The 15,455-nt window shown below is 41.2% G+C and overlaps 2 protein-coding genes across 3 annotated transcripts in view; one reads left to right on the top strand and one right to left on the bottom strand.

Annotated features, from left to right (window-relative positions):
* The window catches only part of TEK (TEK receptor tyrosine kinase), a 79,729-nt gene extending 72,587 nt beyond the window's left edge, over positions 1-7,142 (top strand). The window contains exons 21-23 of the mRNA XM_038769701.1: positions 3,507-3,603; positions 4,471-4,570; positions 5,905-7,142. Coding sequence (XP_038625629.1) covers positions 3,507-3,603; positions 4,471-4,570; positions 5,905-5,979 — 272 coding nt within the window. The 3' untranslated portion in view covers positions 5,980-7,142. The remainder of the gene's footprint in view (positions 1-3,506; positions 3,604-4,470; positions 4,571-5,904) is intronic.
* Positions 7,143-10,194: 3,052 nt separating this feature from the next.
* The window catches only part of LOC119948092 (RNA exonuclease 1 homolog), a 30,980-nt gene continuing 25,719 nt past the window's right edge, over positions 10,195-15,455 (bottom strand). For both annotated transcript variants that reach the window (XM_038769963.1, XM_038769964.1), the window contains exons 13-16: positions 15,134-15,249; positions 14,741-14,879; positions 13,998-14,118; positions 10,195-10,976 (exon numbers count right to left, since the gene is read on the bottom strand). In XM_038769963.1, the coding sequence (XP_038625891.1) occupies positions 10,867-10,976; positions 13,998-14,118; positions 14,741-14,879; positions 15,134-15,249 (486 nt within the window). In that variant the 3' untranslated portion in view covers positions 10,195-10,866. The remainder of the gene's footprint in view (positions 10,977-13,997; positions 14,119-14,740; positions 14,880-15,133; positions 15,250-15,455) is intronic.

Here is a 15,455-nt window from a genome sequence, read left to right as displayed (position 1 = left end):
TACTATGTGATGCACATGAGTCATCTGACCACATTGGGCCTCAATTACACTTACTCCACTGAGCACTAATGACACAACAGAACAGCAGCATAGCCTACTGGAAAGAGTAGGAGCCTGGGAAGCAGGGGGCCTGGGTTCTAATCCTGCATTCACTACTTGCCTGCTGTGTGACCCTGGGCAACCCACTTAACTTCTCTGTGCCTCAGTTTCCTCTCTTGTAAAGTGGGGATAAAATACTTGTTCTCCCTTCCCCTGAAACTGTGATCCCCATGTTGGACAGTAACTATGTCCAACCTGATTATTTTGTGTATCTGCTCGTGTTCAGTACAGTCCTTGGCACATAGTGCTTAACGAATACCGCTGTTAGTATTATTGTCACAATTCCTGTTGCTTCATTTATTCCTCTAGACTAAAAGCTCACTGTGGGCTGGGAATGTCTCTGCTAACTCTATTGCATTGTTAATAATAATAATAATAATGATGATGGTATTTGTTAAGTGCTTACTATGTGCAGGGCACCGTTCTAAGTGCTGGGGTGAATACAAGGTGATCAAGTTGTCCCACGTGGGGCTCAGAGTCTTAATCCCCATTTTACAGATGAGGTAACTGAGGTTCAGAGAAATTAAGTGACTTGCCCAAGGTCACACAGCAGACATGTGGCGGAGTCAGAATTCGAACCCATGACCTCTGACTCCAAAGCCCATGCTCTTTCCACTGAGCCACGCTGCATTGTTCTCTCCCAAACACTTAGTACAGTGCTCTGCACATAGTAAGCACTCAATAAATATCATTGATTGATTGATCCTCTGGGTTTACTGAGTGCCTGCTGTGTGTGAGGCACTGTGCTAAGCACTTGGAAGAGTACAACAGAAGTAACATGGTTCCTCTTCTTGAGGGGAAATGGGGGAGACGGGCAAACATAAATTGCATTCATGCAGTGGAAGCAGAAGGGGAAATCAGATGCAACAGGTAACAGCAAGAACATGGAAAAATAAGCAGAGAACATAAATTGACATATATATTTTAAGGGGTATGGATTGCTGGTGGGAAGTCAACCCAAACTCCTCCAGGAGGTATTCATTCTCCATCCAATTTACAGCCCCCCCTAAAAGTGTAATCCTATCAACCACCCTGTACACTTATGTACATATCCATTTATATATGGGCAGTCCTCAATTTAAGAAATTCTCAGTTATGACAAAAAGGACTTTCAGCAGGGAAAAGCAATAGAACATAAAGATACATACATAAATGCTATGGTGGAGCGTGAGGCTCCAAGTGGTTAGGTGATGAGGAAGTGCTGAAGTTGCAATAGGTGGGGAAAGAGGGTAGGGAAAATGAGAGATTACCCAGATGGAGACTCCTGGAGAAGATATGGATTTAGAAGGGCTTTTAAGATGGGAAAAGGAGTAGTCTGTAGGTTGTGAAGTGGGAGTTCCAGGCAGGATGGAGGGTGTGAGCAAGAGGTTGGCGGTGGGAGAGATGAGAGTGAGGCAGCAAGTAGCTTGGCTAGAGAGAAACGAAATGTTCAAGCTGGGATTTAGTGAAGATAGGAAGAATCAATGGAATATAATGATGAGTATATAAATGCTTTACGGGGTGGGGGTGAAAATGAGTTCTGACAGAATGCTTAGACTTAAGACAGTTTTTCAGGACCTAATCATGTCAAATTTGAGGATTTTCTCTACTCCAATTATTTATCCCTTTATTCATTTTCCCATACTCTTATTATAGCAAATTGTATCTATGTTTTTTATCTTGCCCTCATGGTTCAAAAATCATTTCTGCCTTCCGGTTTCCTCCATTAGATTGAAAGCTCCAATAATTATTCTTGATTGATTGACTGATGGAGCAGATTGGGGAAATATTGTGGAGGATTTAGCAACGGACTCAATGGGAGAGGGAAAAGACAGAGAAGAGGTGAAGAGAACAAGGAGAACAGAGGTTGTGTTGACTATGATCAATCAATCAATCAATCAATCGTATTTATTGAGCGCTTACTATGTGCAGAGTACTGTACTAAGCGCTTGGGAAGTACAAATTGGCAACACATAGAGACAGTCCCTACCCAACAGTGGGCTCACAGTCTAAAAGGGGGAGACAGAGAACAGAACCAAACATACCAACAAAATAAAGTAAATAGGATAGAAATGTACAAGTAAGATAAATAAATAAATAAATAAATAGAGTAATAAATATGTACAACCATATATACATGATGGCACAGTTAGCTGGAGGAAAGGATTTAAGAGGGAAGATGAGTCCAGTTTTAGCCATGGTGAGTTTTAGGGCAGGTGGGACATCTATCTGGAGATGTCTTGGAGGCAACTTGACATGGACTTTGGAATGTGATTTCTGGAAAATTTGATTTCTTTTTCTACCTACTCTGTAAAGAGCCAAGAGTTTAGCTAGGTACCTGGCATGTGATCAATTTTTGTTTAACCTTTTATGTGTCTTCCATTCTTCTCATGCAGTTCCCATCTCAGAGTCAGGATTAGGATACATTTAAATTTGGATAAATGCTGGAGTTAATACCATAAATTAAGCAATGTTGGCATAACATTGCTAAATATGCCAAAAGTTAGCTGAAATACTGAGCACTCAGACATTTGCATCATTTGCAAGTGCCAGAAACAGTCCTGACATCCCTTCTTCTCTGCAGATTCATATTTCCTCCTACCTTTAGGATATTTCTTCATGGATGTCCGGCTGACACCTCAAACTTAACATGTCCAAAAGAGAGCTCCTCTTCCCACCTGAACCCTCTTCTCCTCCCAACTTTCAATTGATGGTATTTGAATGCTTACCATGTGCATAGCACTGGATCAAGTGCTTGGGAAAGTACAGTACAACAGAGCTGGTTGATGTAATCCCTGGCCACAACAAGCTCACACCCTCCCTCCTACGTAGTACTCCCTCCTCCTTCATACCCCACAGACCTCCAATCTCCCCAAAGCCCTTCAAAGCCCTATTAAAATCTCTTCCAAGAAGCTTTCCCAGATTAACCTCTAAGATCCTCACCCTATTAGCCCTCCCTTCTGCATCATTTAGGTCTATTCCCCCTAAGTACTTTGATACTCACCCCACCCCACAACTCTTACGTGCATGCCTTTATACTCTACTGCTTCCCTATCTGTAATTTATTTTAACATCTGTCCCCCAACTAGATTGTAAGATCCTTGAGGGATTGTGTCTACCAACTTTACTGAATTGTACTCTTCCAAGCGCTTAGTACAGTGTGTTGCATGCAACAAGCACTCAATAAATACCTTTACGTACACGCCTATTATGCTTGCCTGTACGAGGCAACAAAGTAGAAGCAGCACGACAAGTTCCAATTTGCTCACGAGTGTTTTGGGGTTTTTGTAAGATCAGAATAATTATTCTCTCCTCGTCCACTGCTCACCTGAGAACCACTCATTTTAGACTTTCAGAAACACCAGCTTCTCCACTCATGTCCCGTCTGGGAAAATCTGCTTGAAATAATGCCAATTCCTCTCTCTTAGGTGGCACACCATACTGTGGAATGACATGTGCTGAACTCTATGAGAAACTGCCACAGGGATACAGACTGGAAAAGCCTCTCAACTGCGATGATGAGGTGTAAGTCAGACCTAACACCTATTGTTTGAGACTGTTTGCAACTGTAATTAGAACTGCCTCCTACCCGTGAGGCAATCTCTCCAACCTTTGTCTCCAACAAAGAGATTATTTGTAAAGGAAATAAATACCAGCAAAAGAAAACATTTTGTGAATCAAAACCAAGAAATAATGCCAGAATGGGGCTTTCAATTCCCAGAACCCAGGAAAAAGTTTATGTAAGCACATTTGAGAAGATGAAAACAAGGTCAGGGACAAATCTGTAAAGGCAGTCTAAAATGATGCTGAAATGAGAATACTTGGCTCCTTACAGAGGGAATCCTAAGTAGCCGTGGGTTTTCCTCCTGAGATAAAACAGTGTGGGAAGCAGCTGGGTCTAATGGAAGGAACACAGGCCTGGGAATCAGAAGACCTGAGTTCTAATCCTGACTGTGCCACATGACTACTGGGTGACCTTGGGCCAGTCGCAACTTCTCTGTGCTTCACTTGTCTCATCTGTAAAATGGGGATTCAATCTCATTACCTCCTACTTGGATGGAGAGCCCCATGTAGAACAGAAACTGTCCAACCTGATCATCTTGGATCTACCCAAGTGTTTAACAGGTACCATCATCATTATTAGATAGCCTCCATCTTCCACAGGCAATCTCATTCTCCCCAGGTGTCCTGCAGCCAACCCTAATGGGCTCCCCAAATGATCCCAGTTCATTGTTACCCCATGAATAGATTCTCACTTCTTCAATAGTACCAACTTCTACTGGTCGAGTGGCATAATAGCATCTGTTCTCAAAGGCTTGTTGATAGTCCTAGATATTTAACCTAGCTACTGACTGATTGTACTTGCTTTTTCAAAAATTCTTACATTTCAAGGTACGATCTAATGAGACAATGTTGGCGTGAGAAGCCTTATGAAAGACCATCGTTTGCTCAGATTTTGGTATCCCTGAACAGGATGTTAGAAGAACGAAAGGTAAGGCAATCTGTCCTGATGATTAAAAACTGTCTTCTAGTTTGAGGAACTAGTCAACCCCTTCATGGGCTTCCATGAAATTTTTAAGACATTAAATCGGAGGGTAAAATGTTAAATGTTTCTATATGTGCCTGCCCCTTAATTTAGGGGCTCCTGGAAGCAGCGTAACCTGGTGGAAAGAGCTAGTCAGTCAATCGTATTTATTGAGCCCTTACTGTATGCAGAGCACTGTACTAAGCACTTGGGAGAGGACAATATAACAATATAACAGACACATTCCCTGCCCACAATGAACTTACAGTCTAGATGGGGAGACAGACATTAATATAGAAGTATGGAACTGGGAGTCAGGAGACCCAGTTCTAATCCCAGTTCTGCCATTAGTTCGCTGCGTGACCTTGGGCAAGTTACTTAACCTCTCTGTGCCTCAGTTTTCTCAGCTTTAAAATGGGAATAAGATACCTGCATTCCCTACCTCTTAGACTGTAAGTCCCTTGTAGGGCAGAGTCTATGTCTGATCTGATTATCTTATATCTACCCCAGTGCTTTAGCACCTAGTAAGCACTAAATAAATACCGTAATTACTATTGAGGGCAGGGGGCTGTGTCTAATTTTCGCTATACATCTCCAAACATCTAGGTACGGATTCTGTGCAATGTAGGCAGAAAAACTCTTTTATTAGTGATGCATTTTTGGATTTCTATTCACCAGACATGCACTTATAAGTAAGCTATGAATGCATAACTTGGGCTAAACCCTACTGGCTTCATAAGTTTGGCTGGTTCTATTGAAACTCCAATACAGTGATCAAAGCCCCTCGACAAAAATGTTGCACCACGTTGAGGGATCTGTAAGCATAGCTCTAGGGTCTCAAGTGTTAATTATAGAAGAAATATACAAATATCCTACAATTACTCTCCCCACCTTCAAAGTCTTATTGAACACACATCTCCTCCAAGACGTCTTCACCAACTAGGCCACTTCGTCTTCTCCCACTCCCTTCTATGTTGCCCTTGCACTTGGATTTGCACTTTTTATTCACCCCCCCCCCCCAGCCCCTCCGCACTTACGTATTATTCATAATTTATAAATAACGTCTGTCTCCTCCTAGACTGTAAGTTCATTGTTTCTACCAACTCTGTTGTATTTTACCTTACCGAGCACTTAGTGAAGTGCTCCGCACTCAGTAAGCGCTTAATATGACTGATTGAAACATACGATCAAAAGACAGGCTGTGGAAATACTGTTTGGGCTACTGCTTCCTAAAACAGGGTAGAATAGGGTTGTGCATATGCGCTATCATGAGGAATTCAATTTTTTTTGTTCTTCTCCAGACCTATGTGAATACGACCCTTTATGAGAAGTTTACCTATGCCGGCATTGACTGCTCTGCTGAAGAAGCTGCTTGAGAGAGGAACATCTTCACTGGTTTGTTACCTGTTCAAGTGACAAACTGAAAACTAAAACCAGCTTCTGGAGCACGGAATTTGTTATATTATGTAGAATTGTGTATAGCTCTGTATGTATGAAACTGTTTTTACTACAAACACCTCTGTGTCTCTCTGTGTAGGAAGCTTGGACTCACTCTAGGACTGTACATACTGTAATGGACAAGATTGTGCTACAATCAGAAATTCTGATATGTACTTTCACGTACAATAATATATTTTTCTAGAAACATGAGACCCTTTGGGAGGGCCTAGGGGAACACATTCATTGTAATGCATTATCATTACTGCCTTAGATACCTTTGCAATTTTTCTAAAGTGGTATCAACACAAGTATTTCGTAGTAACACAGGTATAAAATAAAATGGGAGTTCACACACAACGATCTCAAAGCTACTGCTGAAAGGAAATCAAATTCTTCACATGCAGGAGGACACTAATTTTTTCAGGCAGCAGTGTATCATATGGTGGAAGGGGTGTCAATCTCAAATTTCAAAACAAATGGTAATTTCAATAATCCTCCCCAGATCAGATTGTTTGCCATCACTAATTTTCTGCAATCAAAAAGGCCATTTACTAACTAGGCCTAACAGACTTGAAAGAGTCCTTGCAGTTTTCCCAAAGACAAAGCAGCATACCCTTTTCTCACTCACGGAGCAGGCTGGTCATAATTCATGTTCATGTGACATAATTTAGTAATGTGACTTCAGGGAACATAGATCAATCCAGAAGAATTACACTTCCTAAATAAACCAACTACAGATCTAGGTTAAAAGTCAGGACAGGGGATGAGCTTTAAAACTTACCGTAGTTGAACTTAAAACATGTCAAAGACAGGTAGGTTTTCTAGAAGTTTTGTATTAATAAATTCCTGTGCTTAATGGATAATTTCTCTGGTATAATTGATGTATTAAAATAGTGTTTAACTTGAAGAAAACATATAGTAGCATGCCTGGAATTATAGGAAGCCACATGGCATTTATCATGCAGGATGGACACTCACAAATATATTACATTTTGTAAAAACGACTTTTAGTTTAGATGCAATGCATGTTTTTCATTTTGTAATGGACTTGCATGTTGCCCTGAATGAGAGCATCATCTAATGATAAATAAATACATCTCTTGCCTATCCTTTGTGTGCGGCTGTGTTTACAAGGTACTGTTGAAATAGCCCGATTCCATTAAAGGTATATTTATTTAGTGACTGTAGTAAAATGTTCTCAAACCTAATTATCACTCATTATCCCTCGTGAAAAACAAGAAAGCAGGAATACTACAGTATTTAAATTCTAGCCAGACAACTAGGCTGAAATCAATATTATCACATCCTTTGCCCCGTGGCAATACGTAAACTTCACTCTAAACCTTCCTCAAAAAGTCTTTCTAGAGTCCAACCATTTCTACAATCAGAAAGGTCAGGGACTGTAAGAAAAATCAGAATTTAACAAAAATGCCCCTTACCCAGAATAACACCTTCAAGAGTTTTGCTAGCAAAGAGAAAGTCCCAGTGCAGTACTACCGACCTAGGTATGGAACCAGAGGCTACGGGGTTTTCAAGTTTGTTTCCATAGACATTAATTACATCTTCTGCCTGAACACTGAATTCAAATAGCTCTTGGTACTGCTAAGAAACCCCTAAAAAATGCTTAGGCAAAATAGTCTGCCCCTCATAATAATGATGATGATAATAATGCTAATAATTGTGGTATTGGTTAAGCATTTACTATGTGCCCAGCACTGTTCAACTACTGTACTGTATAGGCAGGACATGATTAACCTCTTTCCCACATGCGGCTCACGGTCTAAGTAGAAGGGAAAGCAGGTATTTTTTAATCCCACTTTTACAGATGAAGAAACTGAGGTACAGAGAAGTTAAATGACTTGCCCAGGGTCACACAGCATCTGTGTAAAATGCAAGCAAGTTGAAAGCCATACACTTGCTTGTGAGTTCTCTCGTCAAGCTACCCCTTTCCAAGCACGTAACCCCACCTAGCTCTTTGGCCCCGTCAGCCATCGCACCTACCCACACATACCTTGGCTTTCATTTACGAAGATGACTTTATCCAATCTGTACACGTAAGGCTGAAGAGATAGATGAATGACCCAACGCCCTTCCACAATGGGTGTGCATAGGATAGTTACTTGCTGTGCTAATGTCTTTGCTCCATACAGAGTCCGTCTCTGTTTTGGAGCCTGCCTCTTGGTACCTGAGTCTCACAAAGCTTTTGCTTAATAGCACCCTTCCTCTGGACTGTTGGCTGCCACTGCGTCTTAAAATACACCCAATTCTCCTACAACACTTGGATGACGTTGATGCCAAACCTCGCCTTAACGAAAATTTGCACTGTGATACTCGCTCCTTTTTGATGCTGCCTGCATACTCGTGCGTATATACACACAAGCAGATTCTTCACTGAGCACGAATAGGTTCGTGTAGTCCAAAGAATTTTCCTAATTCCCAGCAATGGATTGTGTACTGTGTAAGTAGCGCTACGTGTGCCCTACATGTGCCCTTGATGGTTTCCTGTATTCTGAACCCCATGGGGCAGGAACTGTATCTGATCTGATAAACTCATATCTACCTCACCACTTGGCACAGAGTTCTAAGTGTTTAACAAACCCAGTCAATATACTTTAGTGCGCACTGAACTGAGCTGCCAATGCTATTATGCTCCCTGTCCTTGAAGCTCATATCCTAGGTGGTATCCTCAACTCCTCCTTTGCTTTCAAGCCCGACGTTCAGATCTCAGGATCTGACAGACCACAGATCTCCCCATCTTACATTCCCTGTTACTTAAACACTAACTCCTGTTAGGTTTTCTCTTTCCTCCTATCTACTAAGAGTATGTCTCCACCATACTTGATTGTCAACTCTGTGAGGGCAGAGATCAGGTTTATTATTACTAGATTAGGAGCCCCCTGAGGGACAGGGATTGTGTCTAATTCCTAGTGTGTATTCTTTCCCCAGTGCTCAGTCCAGTCACAGAAAGCACTTAATAAATCTTGCCACTACTACTATTGAACTCTCCCAATATTTCAGTGCTCTGCACACGGTTCTTGTTCTCGTCTTATGCTGTCAAATCGTCTCCAACCCATAGCGACGCCATTAACACATCTCTCCCAGAACGTCCCACCTCCACTTGCAATCATTCTGGTAGTGTATCCATAGAGTTTTCTTGGTAAAAATACAGAAGTGGTTTACCATTGCCTCCTTTCATGCAGTTAACTTTGAATCTCCGCCCTCGATTGCCTCCCCTGCAGCTGCTGCCCAGCACTGGAGGGTTTTGACTTGTAGCAGATCGCCTTCCATTCCCTAGCCACTGCCCAAGCTAGGAACGGAATGGGTGTGCCTCAACGTGACTCTCCCTCCCGTAGCTAAGACTGGTAGGGTACTGCAAACTCTCCAGGTGCGGTCCTGAGAGGGGCCTGCAAATGGTACATGCTCAGTAAATACTACGGCTTGACTGACTTCCATGTGTTTCCCTCATACACTCAATTAAGTTGCAACTGGTTTACTCTCAATTTGAATCTTAACAGATACTCGCTGGTCACTTTTACACTAATAGGTTCACCATTACTTACATACCTCTTTTAGGTTGATGTCCAGTTATTAGTCACATGTTCTGGGCTGTACAATTTTGATGAGCCTGGCTGGGGGAGGGGGTTCTAGAGAAGCCTGAATTCATTCATTCATTCATTCATTCATTCATTCAATCGTATTTATTGAGTGCTTACTGTGTGCAGAGCACTGTACTAAGCGCTTGGGAAGTACAAGTTGGCAACATATAGAGACGGTCCCTACCCAACAGCGGGCTCACAGTCTAGAAGGGGGAGAGCAACCCCCCCACCCCACATTCTTCTGAGAATCCATTAGATTTAAAGTTCCCCTGAGATTCTACCCCAGCCCTGGACGGCTCCCCAAACCCAGATCCCCTTCACCTGGCCTGGCCACCCCTTCCCTTGTGGGTGGCCCCAGGATACCCCCAAAACACTTGTAGGCTTCAGGGACTCTCCTCCAGTACTGGAATTTGGCAGTTTCAAGCAGCGGGTTCTGTGAGAGCTGGTACACATCTTCCCAAATCACGGCCAAATTCACTCATCGCTCTTATGGCTTCAAATGATTTCACTAGTTAATAAAGTCAACAAAAATCTGGGCTACACATTCTTCTGCTCAACAGTCAAACTTTAATAGAAAGAATAAGAGGAGGTAAAAATGCTTAGCAAATCTGAGTGGTCAGCTTTCTCAAAAGACGCAAGTTGATTTTTACAAAGTTCGACTTATAAGAATCTGATGGTAAGTCTATAAGTCTAATAAATTTGCAAACTACTCAAATCAGTATACTTTTAAAATTCTTTTAAGCATAGTTCAAAAAGAGGTAACAGACTTGCAGTAAGTATTTCCTCCTAGAGCCAATCACAATACATAGAGTACTAAACACTACAGTGTGCATACTATCAGCAGTATTTCTATCAGTGCATATCTATTCAACTTATTATCTATCCATCAGTACATTTTTACAAATGGATGGCACGTACGCGTTGCGGTTGCTAAATTTGAAAACTTATTCTATCCTTAGTGGTGCATATTTATAAACTGAAAATATTACTGTCAGAGTGACTGTTAGCCAATGCAATTTCACAGCCCTCTTTTCATCAGTACAAAATAAAACTTATTTTAACAAAAACAATTATTTTTAAAGAAAAATCTTTGTTAGGATTCTTTTTAAATCACTTTTAAGTTTCAACAAATGAACTAAATCTACGGGTTTTTTCTCTTTACTATTTGTGACCTTGTTTGTTAGGCAGAGGACACTCAAGAGATGCAGAGGTCACAGCTATATGTATTCAAAACGGTACTGGAAATCTGGGCCATTTTCTTCCTTTATTATCTTCCTTCACTTTCCAGAGCATCAGTTCCATGCAAGCAGCTGCATCCTCGGCAGAACTATGGCCAACTAGGGAAAGACGGAATGTACAATGTACAGGTTACAAACTGTAGCAGGAAAATATTTTTACAAGCCACTTCACACAGTTGTAGGAGACACTTCGGAACTCTAAACTTTGATAAATTCTTAATAATCCCAAACTGTGTGACCACTGTTCAGATTGTATCGATCTGTTTACACTGATAAACCCCATAGTCTATTAACTCCTATGTCTAGGGAAGATTCCTTATGCCCCTTATGGTATAGGTTTTATATATATGTGGCTCAGCTATTCTTTGTTAAATTTAAATTCAGCACGTACCAGGATGGTATTTTGTTCCATTCACTCAATCGTATTTATTGAGTGCTTACTGTGTGTAGAGCACTGTACTAAGCATTTAATTGGCGCCTAGAGCATCAACAATAGTCCCACAGGCACTCTAACCTTTTCCATAGGTTGGAATCAACTGTGGGGCAATGCAAAATTGCATTCAATACCTTTTCTGATTGGGAAAGCCAAGGTGAACTTCCAGGCTCAGGATGGAGGCTTGTACATCATTCGAAGGGAGGCTCCATCGCCCCTCCATGCTGGCTTCCATTGCAACTTGCTTAAAACCATCTCCCTTTTTGATGTCACTTCATCTTAATAATAACTGTGGTATTTGGTAAGCACTTACTATGCGCCAAGCACTGTTTTAAGAGCTGGGGCAGATACAACTTAATCAGGTCAGACCCAGTCCCTGTCCCACAGTCTAAGGAGGAGGATGGACAGGTATTGAATCCCCATTACGTAGTCCATATGTGGTCCTGTCCATACTCCAGGTATTGAATCCCCATTTGACCACATTTTGGACACGCTCTCCCTGAAAGTCTCTTTAATGTTTGGCAGCTCAGGAAAGCACTGATATACCAAAGACCTGTCCTGCCCTCCCCACCCCAGGGGACACTGAGCTACCGTGGCCTTTCCCCACAAATAGGTCCCTCTGTTTGGACCCATACACTATTTCCTCCAAATACGATCCACCATTACATGCTATTTAATAAAGTCTGCCAAGTCAATCAATCGATCAATCAATCATATTTATTGAGCGCTTACTGTGTGCAGAGCACTGTACTAAGCGCTTGGGAAGTACAAGTTGGCAACATATGGAGACAGTCCCTACCCAACAGTGGGCTCACAGTCTAAAAGTCATAGAAATGCACATTCTAATTTTGTTACTTTGTCAAAGCAGTTCAATTTTGATTTAACACAAGATTCGGCGACTTATTTTGTGAATATGAGCAATGATGGGAGAGGAAAAAAAATCCTCAGTTTTACCGAACATGCATGTCAGAGATTGTAGTGGAAATGCCATAAAATATTTGTCAAGGGTGACTGTATGAAGAAAAATTGGGCACCCAACACACTGCAGATACAGTTAGGCTCTTTTTAACAGAATGGAGTAGAGGTATAAATATAGCACTAGCCCATGGGGACCATTTTTCTACCCCTCTGGCCCGAAGAATGAATCTGTAAGAGCCATATTAGGAGAAAAAAAAAAAGGAATCCTATCAGTTTGCATAGGCAAATCCAAACCTCCATGAGACCGTCTCTTAATGGATAGTGACTCAGTAGCATTTATTAAGCACCTACTAAGTACTAGGCATTATAAAGCAGCAAGACATTCTCTAACCTCAAGTTGCTTATAGTCTAATGAGAAAGATAGATAAAACGTATTTATAGTTACGATAGCTGGAGGAAGAACAAATAAAGCAGGAAACAATACAAGTGCATCAGGATGAAACAGCTGATTTTTTAATGGTGATTGTTCAGCTTTTACTATGGGCCAGACACTGTACTAAGTGCTGGATAGATACAAGCTAATCAGGTTGGACACAGTCCACCTCCCACATGGGTCTCACAGTCTTAATCCCCATTTTACTGATGAGGTAACTGAGGCACAGAGAAGTAAAGTGACTTGGCCAAGGTCACACAACAGACAAGTGGCAGAGCAGGAATTAGAACCCAGGTCCTTCTCACTTCCAGGCACGAACCCCATCCACTAGACCACACTGCTTCTCAACCGATTAACTGAATGTACAAATGTATAAATAAAAACATCATATGAACTGAGTGTGGAGGACAGGATTAGGTATACAAGTTCCAAAGGGTGGGTGTCAGGAGTTAATCAGGAAAGGCTTCTTGGTAGTAATAATAATAATAATTATGATGATGGTATTTGTTAAGCGCTTTACTGTGTGCCAGGCACTGTACTAAGCATTGGGGAGGACACAAGCAAATTGAGCTGGACACAGTCTCTTGTCCCAAGTGGGGCTCACAGCCTCAATTCCCATTTTACAAATGAGGTAACTGAGGCACAGAGAAGTGAAGTGACTTGCCCAAGGTCACACAGGAGACAAGTGGTGGAGCTAAGTTTAGAACCCATGAGAGCTAGGTTTAGAACCCATGACCCTCTGACTCCCAGGTTTGTGCTCTTTCCACTAGACCACGCTGCTTTTTTGGTGGAGACAGGAATTCAAGGGGGCTTTAAAGAGAGGGATGATCTTTGAGGAACAGTGACAGTTACAAGAATAATCATGTTTAGACCCAAGGATGACAACATTTAGAGTTGTGGGTAGAGCAGGTAGATCACAAGCTTCATGAAATTATTTTATAGTGTGAAATTTGGGCATAACTTCCAGTGAAATGACAAGATATCAGAGACGATATATCCATCAGAGGGGCTTTCCACAATATTGCATAAATGTGAAAGTGATTGTCACTTAGAAAAGGAATTGGGAGAACTATGTTAAACTGTTCATGTCATGTTATAAACAGAGCTCCTACTTCAGTGCCTTACATTCAACGGAGATGCAAATGTTTGTTATAACTCATAGGATCTGGCACTTGTCACTCAATTCCTGGTCTTGATAGAGTTAAAAGAGAAAGAATCTGACCCTTTCAACCCAATGAATGCTTTACTAGATCACAGACATTGTTCACTGTAGTCTTATTTAAGTAAAATGCAAGTTAAATGCCCTGATCCTAATTGTCAACAAATGGGCTCTTACCGCCATTTTGAATAATTCTCCTCAGGAATTCAGCCATGAGCTGTTTAAGAGGTCTTTTGTGCGGAAGGCCCAGCTGATGAGGAAACACAACGGCTGTGTCCACAACGGTGTTATGGATGAGCTGTCAAACAAAAATGAAGATGCAATGAAACTCTTTTTTGATAAAACTGCCTCTAGCAAAATATTTTCTCATGACAAAGTCCATGCTTGGAACGCAATGTAAATGGAGTTCACGTCTAACAAATAAACGTGTAGCTGGTCATACCATAAAGACTCTTTATTAAATGAAATTCTTAATTACAATACCCAATTCCCTTCCCCATCTTCCCCACTCCTTCCATTTTCCTATTCCCAAACAAAGATTTATAGAAGAGTTTTAGTTAAGCTTCGGTGAGCCTCCTTGATGATAGTCCTAAAGACTCAGTAGGTCTTGGGAAGGGAGGCAAGACTCCACCCTGGTGAACATCAAAAAGGAAAGAAAGAATATTATGTAGCTGTACAGAAAGTCTGTTTTGGACATAGCACAGTAACAACAAGTGAGCACAGAGATATTGGGAACTTGGCCTACATGATATGGCAAATCTTCAAACACACACTTGATTTGCATTTTTCCTTCTAAGCACTTTCTTCTGGAAACAGACAAGTTATTATAAAGGTAAGTGCAAGACTGACTAGGTGTAATAGAGATGAACTTCTTGAAAACATCTTTTTGATATTATAAAAGAATATGTGTAATTCTTTACCTTCAAGGCATATAAGTCACATTCAAAGCTATGTCCAATTAAAATGGTATCTGCGCTGAACAGGTTCAACATCACTGCTTGTACATCTCGGATGGAAGTTGTAACATTCTTCAGATTCTCTTCGGTCACTCCGGAGAATCTAATTTAAAACCAAATTGTAAGAAGCCTGAAGTGAACAGTAATGTAGTAGTAGTAGTTGTAGTAGTGGTATTTATTGAGCACCTGAGTACAAGGCTGTTTAGTAAGTGCTTGGGAGATACGACAGAAGAACGAAACACTTTCCCTGCCCAAACGATTACATTCTCATCTCAGGAAACAAGTTAAGACTCTACATTTCCATTATGAATGGATATACACTCATCTCAAACCATGTAGTTTTATGAATAAGCGTACCTAGTGTTGTAATCAATGATTTCATTGTCCGGTTTAACATACGTATCGTAGACAACCGTGAGGTTGGGATCGACCACAGTCACTCTAGTAACTTCAAGTCCCTGGGTTGTGAAGCTCTAAAATAAGATAAAAATATATACTTACATTTAGGATGCAAATTAAGTCACCAAGTTATCGAAAAGTAAGAGGAAAGAAAAGCTGCTACAACAAAATACAGTTTGCTACAATGACTTAGGGGGAGGTGTAGGGAAGGAGGAAGAGATAAGACTCCATATGCAGTGTTTGGGAAAATGAAAGTTGAGCTGGGACATGAAGTCTACAG

The sequence above is a fragment of the Tachyglossus aculeatus genome, chromosome X4, assembly GCF_015852505.1.
Source record: "Tachyglossus aculeatus isolate mTacAcu1 chromosome X4, mTacAcu1.pri, whole genome shotgun sequence".
NCBI lineage: Eukaryota > Metazoa > Chordata > Mammalia > Monotremata > Tachyglossidae > Tachyglossus > Tachyglossus aculeatus.
The sequence above is the reverse complement of the archived record's forward strand: the minus strand, read 5'-3'. Positions and strand labels throughout refer to the sequence as shown.